General features: G+C 34.6%; 1 protein-coding gene across 8 annotated transcripts in view; it reads left to right on the forward strand.

Moving 5' to 3' along the window:
- Nucleotides 1-16,128, forward strand: part of BBS9 (Bardet-Biedl syndrome 9) — a 323,390-nt gene that overhangs the window by 72,798 nt on the left and 234,464 nt on the right. For all 8 annotated transcript variants that reach the window (XR_012625295.1, XR_012625297.1, XM_074841233.1 and 5 more), the window contains 6 exons: nt 251-304; nt 3,326-3,428; nt 4,421-4,525; nt 6,628-6,642; nt 10,374-10,514; nt 12,723-12,818. Coding sequence is in view for 6 of the 8 variants with exons in the window: in XM_074841233.1 (XP_074697334.1) it covers nt 251-304; nt 3,326-3,428; nt 4,421-4,525; nt 6,628-6,642; nt 10,374-10,514; nt 12,723-12,818 (514 nt within the window). In the remaining 2 variants the exon portion in view is untranslated. The remainder of the gene's footprint in view (nt 1-250; nt 305-3,325; nt 3,429-4,420; nt 4,526-6,627; nt 6,643-10,373; nt 10,515-12,722; nt 12,819-16,128) is intronic.

The raw sequence follows: 16,128 nt of genomic DNA on the forward strand, positions 1-16,128 counted from the left end.
TTCTTACATACACCACATTCATGACCTTTTGCTATCCTTTTTGCAGGCAATTTCCAACAGAGGCTTTACATTTTCAGAAAGAATCCAGAAATGTATTTTGTGTATTTTAATCTGTCATAGGAATGATAGGTCCTTGACTGTTAATTCCCTGTTTACGAAGTTGATGGTAGGAAAGTAATATTGCATTCATTGTGTTCACTCATTCATGTGTAATATTGAATTTACTCTGTTTCCATCTTTTTCTTCACAGCAAGCCATTGACAGTGAGGTAAAAGCAGAGGCAGTACCATCAGTCACAGTAAAGGTACTGTGCCTAACTCAAACAGTAGCATTCAAATACTGGTGGCAATTTCTAACACACCTGTCACTTTCTGTGTATTTCACTTAGATCATGAAAATGAGTAAATATACTTAATTCTTTTTCTCCTTAGTATGACAAGGTGTCATTCTAGGAAGCCTTCTGCTGAAGTCGGAAGGTGATTGGGGTTTTATTTTTGATAGGCTTGTCAAGAAGCAGACACAAAAACATTATTAGCATGGAATGAATTTGGTTCTGAAGTTGTAAGAATAATTTTTCCAACACTTTTGAAAGAGAATAAATGTTTGGTGACTCGCAATGTGAGGTTTGTTATCTTCAGCTGCCTTTTTAGTTGTCAATAAATGAAAGTAGACTTTCTTTTGTAACAAGACTTTCATAGCTTTTGCTAGTGAAAAAAAATTTTAGAAAAATCTAATTTGAAAATTGACATCATTGCAGTCCTCTATGAGAGTTGCTGCCTGTAACTGATTCTAAAAAAAGTGTGTGTGTATGTGCACGTGTGCATGCATGTGTGTGCAAGTATTGTTTCTCCTTAGTATTGCCTAAAAATAATCATGATTTTTATTTGAGAGGATCTTCTAATAATATCAATGGAGCCTTATTTTTGAGAACCTTGCAAGTTCTCCTTCTTTCTTGAGTGAAGAGTTCATGGGATAACCGGGCTCTTTATTGAACCAGATTCCCCTACATTAGTGTGGTTTAGTTGTACTTGGTCCAATATCTTTTGCTGCATTTTTAAATGCTAAAATGATACAGGATAAAATCCTAATTCTGATAAAGTCTGTGACAGTTTTGCTCAAAGAATTTCAAATGAACGGCATTGGACTTTGAATCAGGCTGTTTGTGAATATAAGGGTACTTAAAAATATGTAATGAAAATTTAAGTTACCTCCAGAAAGGTATGAATTTATCAGTTTACATTGGAGCCAATACATTGTATAAGTGAGTTATTGCAGAGGAAAGTACTGTGTTTGTAATTGTCAAATTCGAGTTTTGGAGAGTGGTTATGATTTCAGTATTGGGAACACAGGTAACTCCCATTGTTCTCTCTCATCTGGTCATTATTACTGTTGTAAGGGCAATGGCAAGCACTGTTTAAAACGAGCGTGGATGTGTTCATATATTTGATAAACTTTTTAATGGGAAGACATTATAATTCTCCATTCTGTTTTCTTGTTTATGTATCTTGTACCTTTTAATGAAACAAAAATAGTAAATGTAGGATTTATCATGCATTCAATTTTTTCCAGAATATTTTTTTCCTGTGATAAGTTCATTTAACTGATCTTCATGTCTCCATTCTAATGAATTGCAGTTGATGAAAAGACCTTTTAATTAATGGATTCAACTCTTTAATATTTACAAAGTTATAAGCATTGGTTCTTATGAAAGTAAGAAATAATTGTACATTATGATTGTATGTTATAACTCCTGTCAGACTAATTAGAACTTAACCACTGAACTTGGACAAGTTGAGAACAATTTGGTGAATTTTAAAATTAAATGTTTTCTTGAATTGTACAACTGCAACCAATGTATTGTTTTCTGCAAAGTAGGTAATGTTGCTAATGAGTATTATTTGGCCATTGTAATGGTGGTGGTTGTACCCAAAATCTGCAGGCAATGCATTGTGATCTAAAAAAACTTCCAGAATTTGTCACTTATTTTCATGCTAAGAATGTAATTTTTATCTTTAATTTTGCAGCAATGATAGACCTGTCACAAAAGTTTTAATAAAATCAGATGCTTTTGACAAAAGTTTCTGGATAAGAGGATTCTTCACTTCAGGCTCCTATATGCAGCAGAAAGCCAAACATAATTGAGAAATGCACTGAAGTAGCATTTGCCAGTAACTTTAAATGTCACTGTTTTGATTACAAATTCTGAAGTGTGCAGTCTCATGTCTGCATGTTTTTAGCTCATTTAATTCGTATAACATCTGTAAGGCTATTGATTCCATCTTCATTGTTCATCTTACTGAGATTCTGGCTTCAGAAAATGGGGCAAAGTTTACCCTGGGTACGTAGAGAGGTAGATGTGATCCCTCCTTGCTAGCATTAATAGCGATGGATGATCCGAGGACCTCTTTGCAGCCCAAATGTATTGTTAAATGAAAATAAATGTTGATGTTAATTCTTTAAAAGTAATCAAACTTCCTAACACTTGAGTCATTTTATAAGTGATAATGTTTTCCTAAACTGTTTTAACCTGGCTGTAGTGAGCTCTTGGTAGACAAAGCAGATGATAATAGATAGCAGATACCGTCTGTGTATATTGCAGACCACATTCAGATCTGACACCACTATACTTTCATTTTCGATCTGAACTAAGGACATTCTTTTGGTATCCATTGGTTTTGCGGAAAAATAGCTGCCTGCAATAGAAGCAACCAGAGCCACTCCAGGTTTATGGTTAGGTCAGCTCTCATAATCTAGAGTTGTAGTTGTGCTGGGTATCCTGTATATTGAATTTTAGAATTTGTTTGCAGTAAAAAATCAAATAGAACTTGACTCTGAAGTTATTCAGAAGACTGTGCATTGCTCTTTGCAATTAAAGGAAATAATTTCTTTGGTTAGCTTTTTTAAAATTATTTTTTATTTTTTACTTTAGTCACCTAAAAGAGTCAACATATTATTCTTACATTAGGACAAATGCACATGGCACTTGCAAAATATTAACATTTTAATTAGCATTAGTTTGTCTTGGGTTAAAATTACAAAGAACATGAGAGATGCCCTCAGGTTTTTGTAACCTTTCAAGTTGTGTTCCGTTATTGGCTTTAAGTAAATAAGAATTTCAAGTTGTGTTCCATTATTGGCATTAAGTAAATAAGAATTGTAAAAGGAAAATACTAGTTTTGAAGTTGAAATTTGAAGTTCTTCAACATTGTTGCTTAATTGCTCTTTACAGGTTTTTCATATCTTTTTGCTGGTTATATTTGTTTTCAGCTATACAGAGACTAATTTATTGCTTTCTTTAAATACTTTTGTATGTCACTTGATTTAGATAAAAATACAGAGCAGAGTGACTGCGCAGAAACCAAACCTGGCAGTATGTGTACAAGCTCCATTAGCAGTGACCTGTGACCAGTTCGTCTTTGATGATTTAGGTAAATTATTATAGTACCATTACAGCTATTGGATCATATTACTTTTTCTGAGGATGTTTGAAAGGTATAGTCCAGCCTCCATCGAATGCATTGTTGCAGATATACTGCAGTTAAAGCAATTGCAAACTTGCCTTGCCTGCACTCTGCAGCTTCTAGATACTGCTTGGTGGAGGAGGACAATGTGGAAAGGAATGGAGTTGCTTCCTTGATTGCAGTATGGTGCATGGCAGGTGTGGAGAGGCAGGGTGGCAGCTTCATGATGGAGGGAAAATAAATTAGTTATTCTGTGGTACTTTTGCTGGGGCATTTTGTTTTGCTGGCAATTCTGTCTATGTAGAAGTAGCACTGCTGAGCTGAAAGCAGGGACAGAAAGCTTGTTTACCTATGGACAGTCTAGCATATGTTCCCAACATATGTTCCCTGGCATATGTGGACAGTCGCAGCATCGACTGTTTGGTGATTCTAGCCTCTTTTTCAACTCCGTTGATAAGGCTGCAGGTGGGATTGCCTTGACGATTTATGTGGAACTGAAGACCAGAGAAGTGTGTCCTGCTTCTTCAGTTGGGTCTGCAGACCATTTCTGCTTTGAAATACTCAGTAGTGGTCCCTATTGAAACAGGACTTTACTGATGGCTGCTCTCATCTGAAAGGACATTTCTTATGTTTTCTCAACATGTGACAGGAGAAAAGGGCTGATGGCTTTGTAAAATATTAAAATCACAATATAAAACTGCATTTATTTTGTTATTGTCTGTGTTCAGTGTGCTGAATTGTGTTATTGGTTATGCTTCAAGATAGTTATAAGTTGTCAAGACTAGTTTGCCTTTTACAAATTACAGATTTAAAAAAAGCATGTCCAGTGATTTGATAAAGGTGAACTGGTGGGAATAACTGTCATAATTTAGTAGGCTTAGATTTCCAAAAGTGCTAGAAAATATGTTGCTTTCATTTGGATGCTCCTATTACTTGATTTAGTTTTGTATTGTTTTTAGAACCAGATTCATCTGAAACCGTGGTCCTGTCTGTCTTTTTGAAGGGGAATTGTTCTCCATCAGAACTAGAAGGAAATTGTGTGGTTTCATATAATACACCAACGGGTAAGCCACTGGAGATTTCAAATTGATTTGCCTTTTTTGAGGTCTTTTTCTTTACATATTTCTTACAAATGTTCTTTTGAAATATGTTGAAGGCAATAGTAATTAAAGAAATAATGTGTATCAGAGTCTAGTCTTCAGTTTTAGTTACTATTTTATGTAGCATCATTAAGTTATGCAGTTGGTCTTAGAGAGGTAAAATCATATGTTTATGGCTTGGGAAGCAGCTGTACAAGCTTTCCCACCCTGTCCTGTCAATTTGCTTCTGTTGTGCTCTTTAAGGGACCACCTCTAGGAGTGAGAAGTTAATTACATCTTTATGACTATTCAGCCTTCTGGGCTGCTAACAAATGTGACAATAACTGCCTCCCCACAGAGGAGGAGATTTGAATAAGCATTGGGAGTGATTATTCCTCACTTTCCTTTGAACAGTTGAACATACTCATTCTAAACAAATAAACTAAGCCAAAGGAGTAGAAACTAAGTCGTTCTGTTTTATACTGCCCTAATGACCCTAGTGATAGAGTACGTAAATTTACCCTGCTATCCATAACTGAAGACTGAAGTTTAGTTTTCTACGCACAGCCTCGTGAATGTGTCAGGCTATTGAGAAACTGTATTTAGGCAGGGCTTCCCTGTTAAGTTAAATGCAGCATAAACCAGTTTAAGCTGTCAGTTCTTCACTGCTCACTGCCTGGCTTTGCTCCTGCATCTCCTCCCCTGTTGTGCTCACACAATCAACAGTTCTTTCTCAGCCAGCTTTGCTGATCTGGTTCACTGTGCAAACACAGAGCTGTGCCAGCACAAATGGAAGGGTGACATGGAGTAGACTGGCATCAAAGAAATGCGTGTGGATTTAGGGCTTCTGTGGAGGGTGGTGGTCTTGAGTACCTTATCCTATGTAGACACTTTTATTTAAGCATTTACTTTACATCACTTCTCACTTGAAACACTGTGTTTATGATGATAGTCTAGGCTGTGTGATGGTGGAAATGTTTTTCTAGACAGAACCAAACCTCATGTTTTTGAAGAACTTGATCTTGCCCTCTTTAGACAAGGCTTGCAGATATGTGCAGAGGGTGGGAGAGAAAAGGATGCTCCTCCCTTTTTCTTGAGAGCCTGCACAAACAGCTGATACAACTTCAGTCCCTCTGTATTGTGACTCTGACTGCTTGTTCCTTGTGAATGAGATGCTGTACCTTCATAAGTGTCCACCTTAGTGATGTGGCTTTAGACAGGTTTTGTGGTATGACTGTATAGGTATTATACTTTTGAGTACCTTGGATCCTCTGGTTTTGAAAGCTTGCTTTTTGCTTTGCTGGTCTTGGTTCTCTAATTTTGCTTTGCAAGACCAGAGTATCAAACTTAAAGGGTATTTCTCACCAGTAAATGAATGTATTGTTTCTTTCAGGTGATACTAGTTAAACTTACACTTATATTTTAGATATTAGGTTAGATTTTGCAAGCCTTTGGTTAGGGTAGTGAAGAAATCTTGTATCAGTATATTTGATTGTTTATATGCAATTAAAAAAAATCCCCAGAAGACATGACATCTAACAGAATTAGGGAACTGTAGAAGAAATTTTAAAAAAATTACCTTTAATGGTAGAATTTGGAAGACTTCTAAATAAAGGAGTGTAATTAAGATATTGCTAAGTTTTTGGATATTCATTTAAATTATTAAGCTATTACATACAAATACTAGTGTAACTTGTACAAGGCAATCAAGTCCTTGAGTGTAATATATTAGTAAATAAAAATTAAGTGCCTTTGTGACTTCGTATTATCTGAATAGAGACTTTTTCCTCTTTTGTTTTTTAAGATATTTTTGGACAAATCAGTCTTCAGTGTATTTCTGTGGCTTCATACAGCTGAAGGTTAATGAGTCACTTAGTTGGATGGGATCGCACTATTGATGAATGTGGTCTCATGTCTGTTTTTTGGCTACTATTATGTCTTTATGTATTGTCTACTTAACAAATGTGACTTAAGTTCTTTAAAACCTGTTACTATGTCTCCTTTTTTTCTTATATGAGTAGTATCTTACTCTTTTTTTTTTTTTTTTTCTTCTTTTGGTGTGTGTCCCATTGCTGGCTATATGGTAGATCTCAATCCTGAAGGTAAGTGAATGGAAAAAATGCACAGTTTTGAACAGTTCTATGAGTGACAGCATATGCTGAATAAAGCAGATTTGGAAGGGAGATGTTATTTCACCTATTCTTTCTGCAAGTTCTTATTATCCTTGGTTTGATTCTATGAAGGTGTGAATATTTGAGAGAATTAGAAGTAAATGAGGCTTAGACATAAGAAAACGATTACCCTTGGGGAAAATGGAAAGCAGTAAAGGCTTTTCTTGGTGAAGTATATTGCACTTTCTCATATGTAACATAGGAATTCTGCCTGTAGTATCAAGTGCCTTGTGCATTGAGACTGGAAATGGGGAACACAATTGTATGTTCTTTCTTTACCATATTTTTAGCTATTTTTTTCAAGTTTCAGCAAGAACTTTGGTGGCTAAATTATAGCTTTTTTTGGTGCAACTGAAACAACTATTAAGGATTTGTAGCTAATGCTATGCTGTTTGGCCTGAGTAGCTCTGAGAATGCTGTCACTTCATTCCAGTTCCTATTGGAAACCTCTTATTCAAGGCAAATAGGCTGCTTTTACAACAAGAATGCCAGCAGTACAAAACTCAGATGTGGTTGTGGTAGATATGATACTTGCAAAAGGTACAATTAAAAGACAAAAGAGGACTGGAAAGTTAGCTTATGTATAGGTAGACTAAAAAGCGAGAAGGGTAGTTTTGCAATGTAGTTGTGTACTTGTGTCTTTGCAGAAGATATTTTACTAACTTTAAAAGTATATGTTAAGTACTAATTCCCTCACATTTTGGGGAGGGAAAAAAAGTTGCTTGTCATAGGTTTAGAGATCAACTGAAAGGGTGTTTTCAGTTTTGCGGTTTTCCTAAACAGTAGTTATACATATAGATGTATGTATATTTGAGTCTTTTTTTCAATACTTATGCTCTTATAAGCATACTAAGTGAAGTAAAAGCGTAGATAACTGTGTTAATGGTTCCCTTTTCTAGTTCCTGGATATTTCAGCGGACCTTGAGCTGTACAGGAAATAGATGCGTGAACCATCTCAATGAAATACTACTCTTGGCAAGAATAGCTATCACCACATGGCAGACTTCTGCTATACAAAATAATTAAAATAATTATTTAAAAATAGAATAAATTATAAATACACTATATAAAAATAACTCTATATGATTTGAATAGGTAGCTTTCTAAAAATGAGGATTTGGATTTTGTTTTAAGAAATTTGTACTCAACATGAAAACCTGATGCTGAAGGAGAATATTGTGGAGCACAGTAAACTCTGTAGAATTATCTGGGAAAGAATTTATTTGGGTTACTGTGAGATGCACTGGACTAGTTAAATTCAGGGTCATCACTACTGGAAAAAGCATAAATTTTCTGAATATTTAACATCCTAAATTAGAGATCTGAGCTTTAATGTTTTTTGTCATATACATCAGTGTTATGTTTCAAATATAATTGAGATGAATGCATGAGTAATTTGGAAGTGAGATCGTAACTACAGTGCACGTAACTGTTTTATTACTTTTGTCAGGTAAGTGCGTAGTATGCCTTTAAATAGTAGTAACTTATGAGATAATGTTACAAAATTTCTGTTGTATTTCAGATTAGAAGAGAATCTGGGTTTTTTTGTCCACATTTTTTCTTTATTACAGTGCTAAAACTGTATATTGTGCAATGTATCACAATTCTAGATGAAGTGAGATGTATTACTGGAAATAACACCAAAGGATTGAGGAAGTTCTGGCTCCCATGCTTTGCTACTGCTTTGTGTTTCTTTACTACCATTTAAAATTCTGAAATATTCTGAAAGCATTTCCCAGGAAGAGTTTTTCATTGTAGTGATAAATTTTGTTGGAGCTTTTTGGTTTGTTTTTCTTGTATGTAGTGTTTTGGACTCATCAACTAGAAATATCCCCAGTCTCCTCCCAAAGCCAGATACTGTTTGATTTAGTTTTGATTTGACCTTTTTCTGAAATATTGAAAAATTATGTTTATGATGAGGCAGACTGAGAGCAGACTATCTAGGAAAAGCTGGTTTGAAACAGGAAGAAAAACATCTTGTTTTAAATATAAAAATATTTCAAAATATTTTTGTCTAGTTTTGTCACTATTTTTTTTCCTGTTGGTAAGTCTCCATATCTAAGTTCAATAGTAAGATATTTGTGTTATGTTGTCATCAAGAAAATATTGTAATTTTCCTATCAGATGATGAAGATACAGTCAAGTGAATCATTCTGAAAGGTCATGGGTTTATTGTCAAGTATTTTTTCAGAAATTCTCCTTGGAACCCAGGGATATCCCAGTTTTGAGGACCTGTCTTAAGCTTTCTGCTCTTGATTTTTTTTTTTTTTTTTTAGAAGATGCTGCAGAATAGTTACTTGGAGGCATTATCAGCTAGACAGAAGAGCTAATGAATTGACAACCAGACTGATGAATCTGAGCCTTCTAGTAATATTTTTCTTGAGATGAGTTTTAGAAATAATTTTTTATTGCAAGAGATCAACAAAGCAGCAAACAAACAAAATTGTTAGCAAAAAAGGTTGCTTGGATGACTATTAAATAGTTGAGTCTATTTTTATACTTACCTGCTAAGCTTACATGATTTATAACCTCTGTGTAACTATCAGTTTCATGACTTTCTATCTCCATATAATCTAAGACAGTAACTTATTTTATTATCCCAAAATTATACTTTGTTAAATTCCGCTGAGGTGAGTGTTGGGATTAATGTTTGGGTTTTCTGTGTTATTTGAGAGAGAATGAGTGATTGTTGCTATGACATTAATACTATTCTCAGTGAGTATTGGTGCCTATAGTGATAGCTGTACCCAAACAAAACAAGGTTTCCCTGTTAGCTGCTTCTTCAAAAAATCCTCTCAAAAGCCCCATAATCTGACTGCCCAAAAGAGCAAGAACTCCATATTTCGTAGCAACTAGCACTTTTACCTCTCGCATAGAACATACCAGGCAATTTCTGACATGCCAAAAATTTCAAACAATGTTTATATTTGAGCAAATTTTGACACATTCTAATGAACATGTTTTCTAAATGTTAATGTTAAAACTTCCTCTCTTCTCTTGCACCGTTCTGATAAAATTGCATGTGATCTTAGATCCTAATACCAAAGGCAGTAGCCAGCTTGTTCTACAGTTCTGTTTTATTATGATGCAATGAGTTCAAAGATAAAATTTAATATGGATAGTAATGTCTATTAGATAGGTTTTTTTTCTAAGCCAGAAACGTCTGACAGATGATATGAAGGTTGCCTAGCTGTTATTTAGGAATACTTAAAAAAAGAGTAAATGTGTTTTTAAAAAGGATTTAGTTTGTAATATTTCTGATGAAAATGTGCATGCTTCAGTTTTGTGTTCAAGCATCAGGAGTAATCACTCAGCTGTCGTCTATGTTAAAGTAGAACTGTCTAGAGCATTAAATAAAATGTTAATCTTATTGCATGTTAATTGGTATAAATATACAGGTATGTAGTGGATTTGGCTCATAACTCTTGCTTTCCCATTCAATTGAAAATGTTCACTTGGAAAGGTAATTATGAGTATTCAAATTTAAAGGTATTTTAGGTGGAAAATTTAACAAAAATTGAGAATCTTACATAGTTTTTGTTTTAATGTATTCCTTAATCACATTAAAGATATCATATTATACCTCTTTGAGGGCAGCAGTATGAAGTGTCTTGTATGCAAGATATGAATATGAAAGATGAGTCTGTGTTCATTCATTTTAGGAATCCCGAAAGTTGCACAGTGTAACTTCAGGCTGCCTTTGCGATTAATTTGCTTTCCAGCTCAACCTTCAAAAGCAGCAAACCACAAGCTAACTATTGATACCAATAAACCTCCCATCAGTTTTCTCACCATTTTTCCAGGTAGGTTTTTAAATATGTCTATAGTAGGAAATGTGTTAGGAACTCCAAAAAGAATTGTTTGTTCATGCGAAGTAATGAGAGAATTAACAAAACTAAGGTTAGAATATTTAAAAAGTCTATTGAAAGAAATGATGGCATAATATTTCACTAATAATCCACCTGGGCTAGTATATCTGTCTCTGGTAAAAATGCAGATTTCTTTACACAGTGGGCATGATATAGATCTAATTTTTATGTATCCAGAAAATCATTTTACGTAGTTGCATCGGTGGTGTTGTCATGGGGAAAACATGGGCATTCATTTTAAAAAAGATAAGCAGGGCAAAGCAAAAGGGGTGAGTGTTGTTTGTAAGGTGTAGAGTTTCTCTGGAGGAAGGTTTGTGGAGTTCTTGATATATCAGTCTGGAGTCAATCTTATTTAATGATTTCTTTAGCCTTCTTGGACCAGAAGGGCTTGTACTTAGCAATACTTTCTGATGCGCAAACCTGAGCTACATTTTATATTCAGGAGAATATTAAAATAATATGAAGGAGGAATTAGGTGCCACTTAGGACTGGAAAAAGAAGAGTGAAATTGAGTACTATAAAGTGTAATATTATGAAAATAATTTATGCTGTAATTATGTGGTCATAATTTGGAAGAGATAGAGGAGGTGGAAGTTACCACAGGAGTACTCTGTGGTACAATATGGTACAATCATAAGCAAAACAAATAAGAACTGAGGATCCATTAGACAAAATGTTTTCATGCAGGAAACTAATATCATGTTACTATGCACTGGCACACTGAGTGCTGATTGCTGATATTAAATAAAAATTAATTCAAACCCAAAAGTGTAGAAAAAAGCTATGAATATTATCTAGGGATTTGAAGGGGAGAATTAAAAGAAAGTGACTCATTTAGCTTAATAAAACACAGGCAAAAAAAAGGAATACAGTTGCCTTCAGTAAATATTTTGTGGCTGTATCATGGATCTAGATGATCATATTAACACAAGAAGAAAGGAATAAACAAGGCTTATAAAGTGATTGTGAATAAGTTTAGTCTGGCAGTGATTAAGTTTCTGAACTTCAGAGGACTAAGGTTCTGGAACAATCTTCTGAGAGCTGTATGGGCCAACAACTTTAGTATGATTTTTAAGGTGGAGCTGCATCTCTTTCTGAAAAGCTTATATAGTACATTTGAGAGCAGTGGAGTAGGCATAGTTGGGTTTTTTGGTAGCATGATTTTCTTCACTTTGAGGGTAAATACACCTTTTCTCTCAAATGGGTGTGCTGTGTAATACTTACTTGAAACAGGGAAACTTTTATTTCAAGGATCTACATTTTGGGCTTTTAATCATAGACTTCCATTATGGTTAAGCGATAATGCTTTCAAAATAGACCATTATATTTCATTTTTAACCTGGGGATGCATTGTTGAAAATATAACAGAAAGCATAGTCCTAATGTGTTCCAGAAGACAGTATTAAAATCTTCTGATTTCTGTTCATCCCATTTTCAGTGATGTGAAAAAAAAAAAAAAAGGCAGCAGCATGCTGTTTATGATGTGATCTGTGAAGGAACTTTGGATTCTTGGTGTACTCTATAAAAACTGTATATCTTCTACTCCCTGCTTTGCCTTATTTTTTGGGGAAGGTTGGGAGGAGAAGTAACATGGAGTAGTTTTTAAAATATGGTACTCTAAAACTGAGCCTGTTAACCTGTTATGATCCAACTACACGGAATGGAAAGAAAGGTGGGCATGCTCAGACTTTGCAGAGTAGATAGTTTTAACAGGCTAGATGTTTGTTGTGCTCTGTGCTGAAAGCTGAAGAGAGAGCATGCTTAAACATTTTAATGATAATTTCTGCTTAGTTTTTGCATAAATATCTTGAGTTAAAGGTGACCTTGCATCCAGTAGAAGGTAATAGTCTTTAGGCTGTACACCGAGCACAATCATTTTAGATGGTACAGACTGAAACTCTGAGTAATCTACCTTTTGTTTCCAGGCTGGGGAAATACAACAGTGTGTAGCTTGGCTTCCACCTGTGAATGAAGGGAGGGTATACCAAACTATTTCTGATGTTCTTTACTTCTAAGCCCTAAGAAGGGGAGCAGTCTCATCCAGAATGCCTTTACTAAATTGCTTGTGCAAAGGTTGATGTGATCCTGGCTATGGCTTGAGGTGTCGAATTACAGAAAATTGTATTTAACTTTCTCTTTCAGACTTTGTTGATTCATCTGAGGATGACCAGGCAAATGTTCTGGGATTTGAGTTTTTAACTGGTTCAAAAACCACCCTTCTTGCTTCAAAAACATCACGTAAGTGCTGTTAGTATTAATGTAAAAGAGGCTTAATCATCAGTTAATGTACGTACAAAACGAGAATGTGGGTCAATCACCGTGTCAGAATTAACACAGGAGTTTCAAAGCGTTAACCGACCATTTCCTATCCACTCTCAAGTATCTAATTATGTTACTAGGAAAGGCGCAAAATTTTATAACAAAACAAAAAATCATCCTCAAAATATAGTACACTACAGTGACAGTTCTCTGAAGAAATTGGTTTTTCAAGTTTTTATTAATGAATTAATACTGTCATTGTAGTAATAAGAAACCTCCTCTTTTCCTCAAAGGTATTTCAATATTTGTGTTGGGAAGTAGTCATCTACTGGAAATTTTGAAAGGGATTCTAACTCTCCGCTGACTTTCAGTAATCCTTGACTTTAATTAGGCATCAGACCCTACTTACTTGCTTCTCTACATCTAAGTAAACGCCTGTCCCTATCTTTAGATGCCTGTATATCTTTGTAAGTGTAGGAGCAGGGATTCAATATCCTTCCTATTATGTTTACAGAATGTATGAATGTGCATGTAGATCTGCTGTTACCTGGTCCAGTGTCTCTTGTATAGGGCAGTTTGTGAATTAAGTAGTCATGTTCCAACCACCTGTGAGTTTGTGCTCTTTGAAAAAGATGGGCTCTCTTCATTTTGGAGAGTTTATGGTCTTGCCCTGTATAACTGCTCAACTCGCTAAACTCTTTCTTGGCATGTGCATTGGAACCAAATCAGTTCAATTGTGTTTAGCATTTTCGATGCCAGCAGAGCACAAAGTCTTCGTTTAATACAGCAGACTAACAAATTGAAAAGCTAGAATACCTAGTGTGCGTTGCAGAGAGTTCAAATGGAACACTGTGTGAATACTTTATGAAAACTGTTTTGAGTGAGAAATCAAAATCGTTTGTTGATGTGACATTCTTTTGACACAAAAATAATCTGCCTCACTGTTTTAAAAAATGAATATTCATGATGGGTTATACATATATTGGTGGTGTCTGCTGTGAGCTATGAGATAATATTTAATACCTTTTTCTAATGTAATTGAAGGTGTTAAAACTAGAAACAATCTGGAGAGTAACTTTCATTGTACCAAGAATCACTTTACATTTCTAAGGTTCAAATCCATTCGTATCCGTTTGTGTATGCATTATTTGCATGTTGTTTTATTGTAAGTTTGGTTTTAATATTTATTGAAGTAGTAGATCTTAACTAGACATGCAAAGATAGTTTCTAAAAAGTAAAGAATTTAAAGGATTTATAAATCACTATTTTTTTCTGGATTACAATTTAAATCTTTCATTTGGACTTTGTTCTGATGCTGTGTAAGGGACAAATTTGTGTCTGTGTAGTGAATGTATTTTAGCTTCTAGTGAGGCTATAACTTTTAAATCCCCCACCCCAAACCCTCAAGCTTTTCCTCTCAGGTTTGTTTATTCACTAGATCGGAATGACGCTTGCAGTCTTACTATAAACTTTCCCACACTGCTTTACTTGTGAAGTTCACTTTACAAAGCAGATTCAAAATATCTGTTTCTCTTAGTGTGACTACTCATTTCTAGTGTCTGGGAATCCTTACTTTAGAAAACAAATGAGTTGGTCCACCTTCTATGTTAGCAGTCTATTTCTGAATCCACTTCATGCATTGGATTGTGTTGGTTACAGAATTTTTTAGGAGGGGTTTACTTACTTGAAATGTTACTGAAGTAAAACTTATTTTTTAAAAAAATAATTGGTAAAAAGTCTGATACTCAAGCATAATTCAGAACATTGTTACGAGCAGAGACTATCCATAATACAAAAGCATTGTTTGGCAGAATTTCATGATACTAAAATGATTGTGCTTGAGTGGACAGATCTTCTGTGGAACTGATGAATGCAGGTGAAATTATGTATCATTTGGGGGGTTCTTATTCTGCCATGTAATTTAACACTGAGTTTATACTTTGTAAAAGCACTTATGCAACATTATCATCATGGAAATGTCCTTCAAAAAGAAAATTGTATGTGTAGATAAATACTGGCTAGAACTAGAAGTAATGGTGTTTCAGAAAAGTTTAAAAGTTCATTGGGACTGATCAATCCTTATTTCTGGTTTTCCATGAAATAAGTTAATCTTGGACAATGGAAGAAGACATGTTTTTCCATATCCCTTATCAAATGGGAATGGGAAGAACTGCATGTAGGAATGAAAGTCTCCAGGTTCAGTTGGGTTTCACTGCTGAAGCTGCAAACTGGAATGACATCTGTTTTCACATTTGTTTTTAATTGTATTAGCTAATCCATTTGGAGCAGTGTAGTAACTGAAGATGTTACTTCAGCCTGTCAAGAGGACTGCTGCAAAGAAGCCCAGCCTAAAGTTTATTTTGACAGTTAATACATATTAAAAAGAAGCTTGCCCCATGTAGATTAAGATTTTAAGTTTTTTTTTTCCTGACATTTTTTAAAACTGTCTTTTAATCAAAATTTAAAGAAGGCTTGACTGCTAATGGTGTCTGGGGTTTTTTTCTGCTGATGCAGGCTTCCTAGCTGAGAAGTGAACTGAATCCTCAATATTTCCTTCAAATAACCTACTGGGAGGGCAACCATTCTTAATGCAGGTTGTGCTAGTTGGACAACCTGTTGTAGCCTCTTGCTTTTCTGTTTGAGAATTTTCTGAAAATCTGTTGTCATTTTCTGTAACAGAGTTTATTTTAACAAAAAGCTAACACAAGGTGGTAAACTGCTATAAAAACACAGGATGAGCAGAAGCACAGTTATTTCTTCATTTTTTTCATTGTATTTTTGTTTAAAGCATGTCTTTAGTACAACTAAAGATTCTCAGTTTTGTACAGTTTCTAAATCTAATTTGTCTTTTTTGAGAACTGGAAGATCATGTAAAGCAAATGACTGCAATGCTCTCTACTCAGGCCATGGTAAAATTAGATTGTGTTTGTATTGACCAACAATGTATGGAAACTAAATATGCATTTTGGAGGAAATTAGTTTTATCCATTTTAAACCATTAATGTATTCGATATGTCAATTATAAATGGAATGACTGTTGATTTGGCCTGAAAACATCTGAGCTAATTTCCCTCAAGGAAAAAATCACTTAAGGCAAAGTATGATGATACATGCAACTAAGTCCAGCGATTACATTGTGAGTGTTTAAAAAATGGATATTAGGTTGAATGTTATCTTTAACAGATGGTGTTCTATTTTTTTAACAGGCATGTTTTTAAATAAAACTTGCTTCTTTCCTGTTACACTCTAAACAGAATTTGTCATTTTCTATTTGGTGAAATACGTATCC

Source organism: Strix aluco, chromosome 1, assembly GCF_031877795.1.
Source record: "Strix aluco isolate bStrAlu1 chromosome 1, bStrAlu1.hap1, whole genome shotgun sequence".
Taxonomy (NCBI): Eukaryota; Metazoa; Chordata; class Aves; order Strigiformes; family Strigidae; genus Strix; species Strix aluco.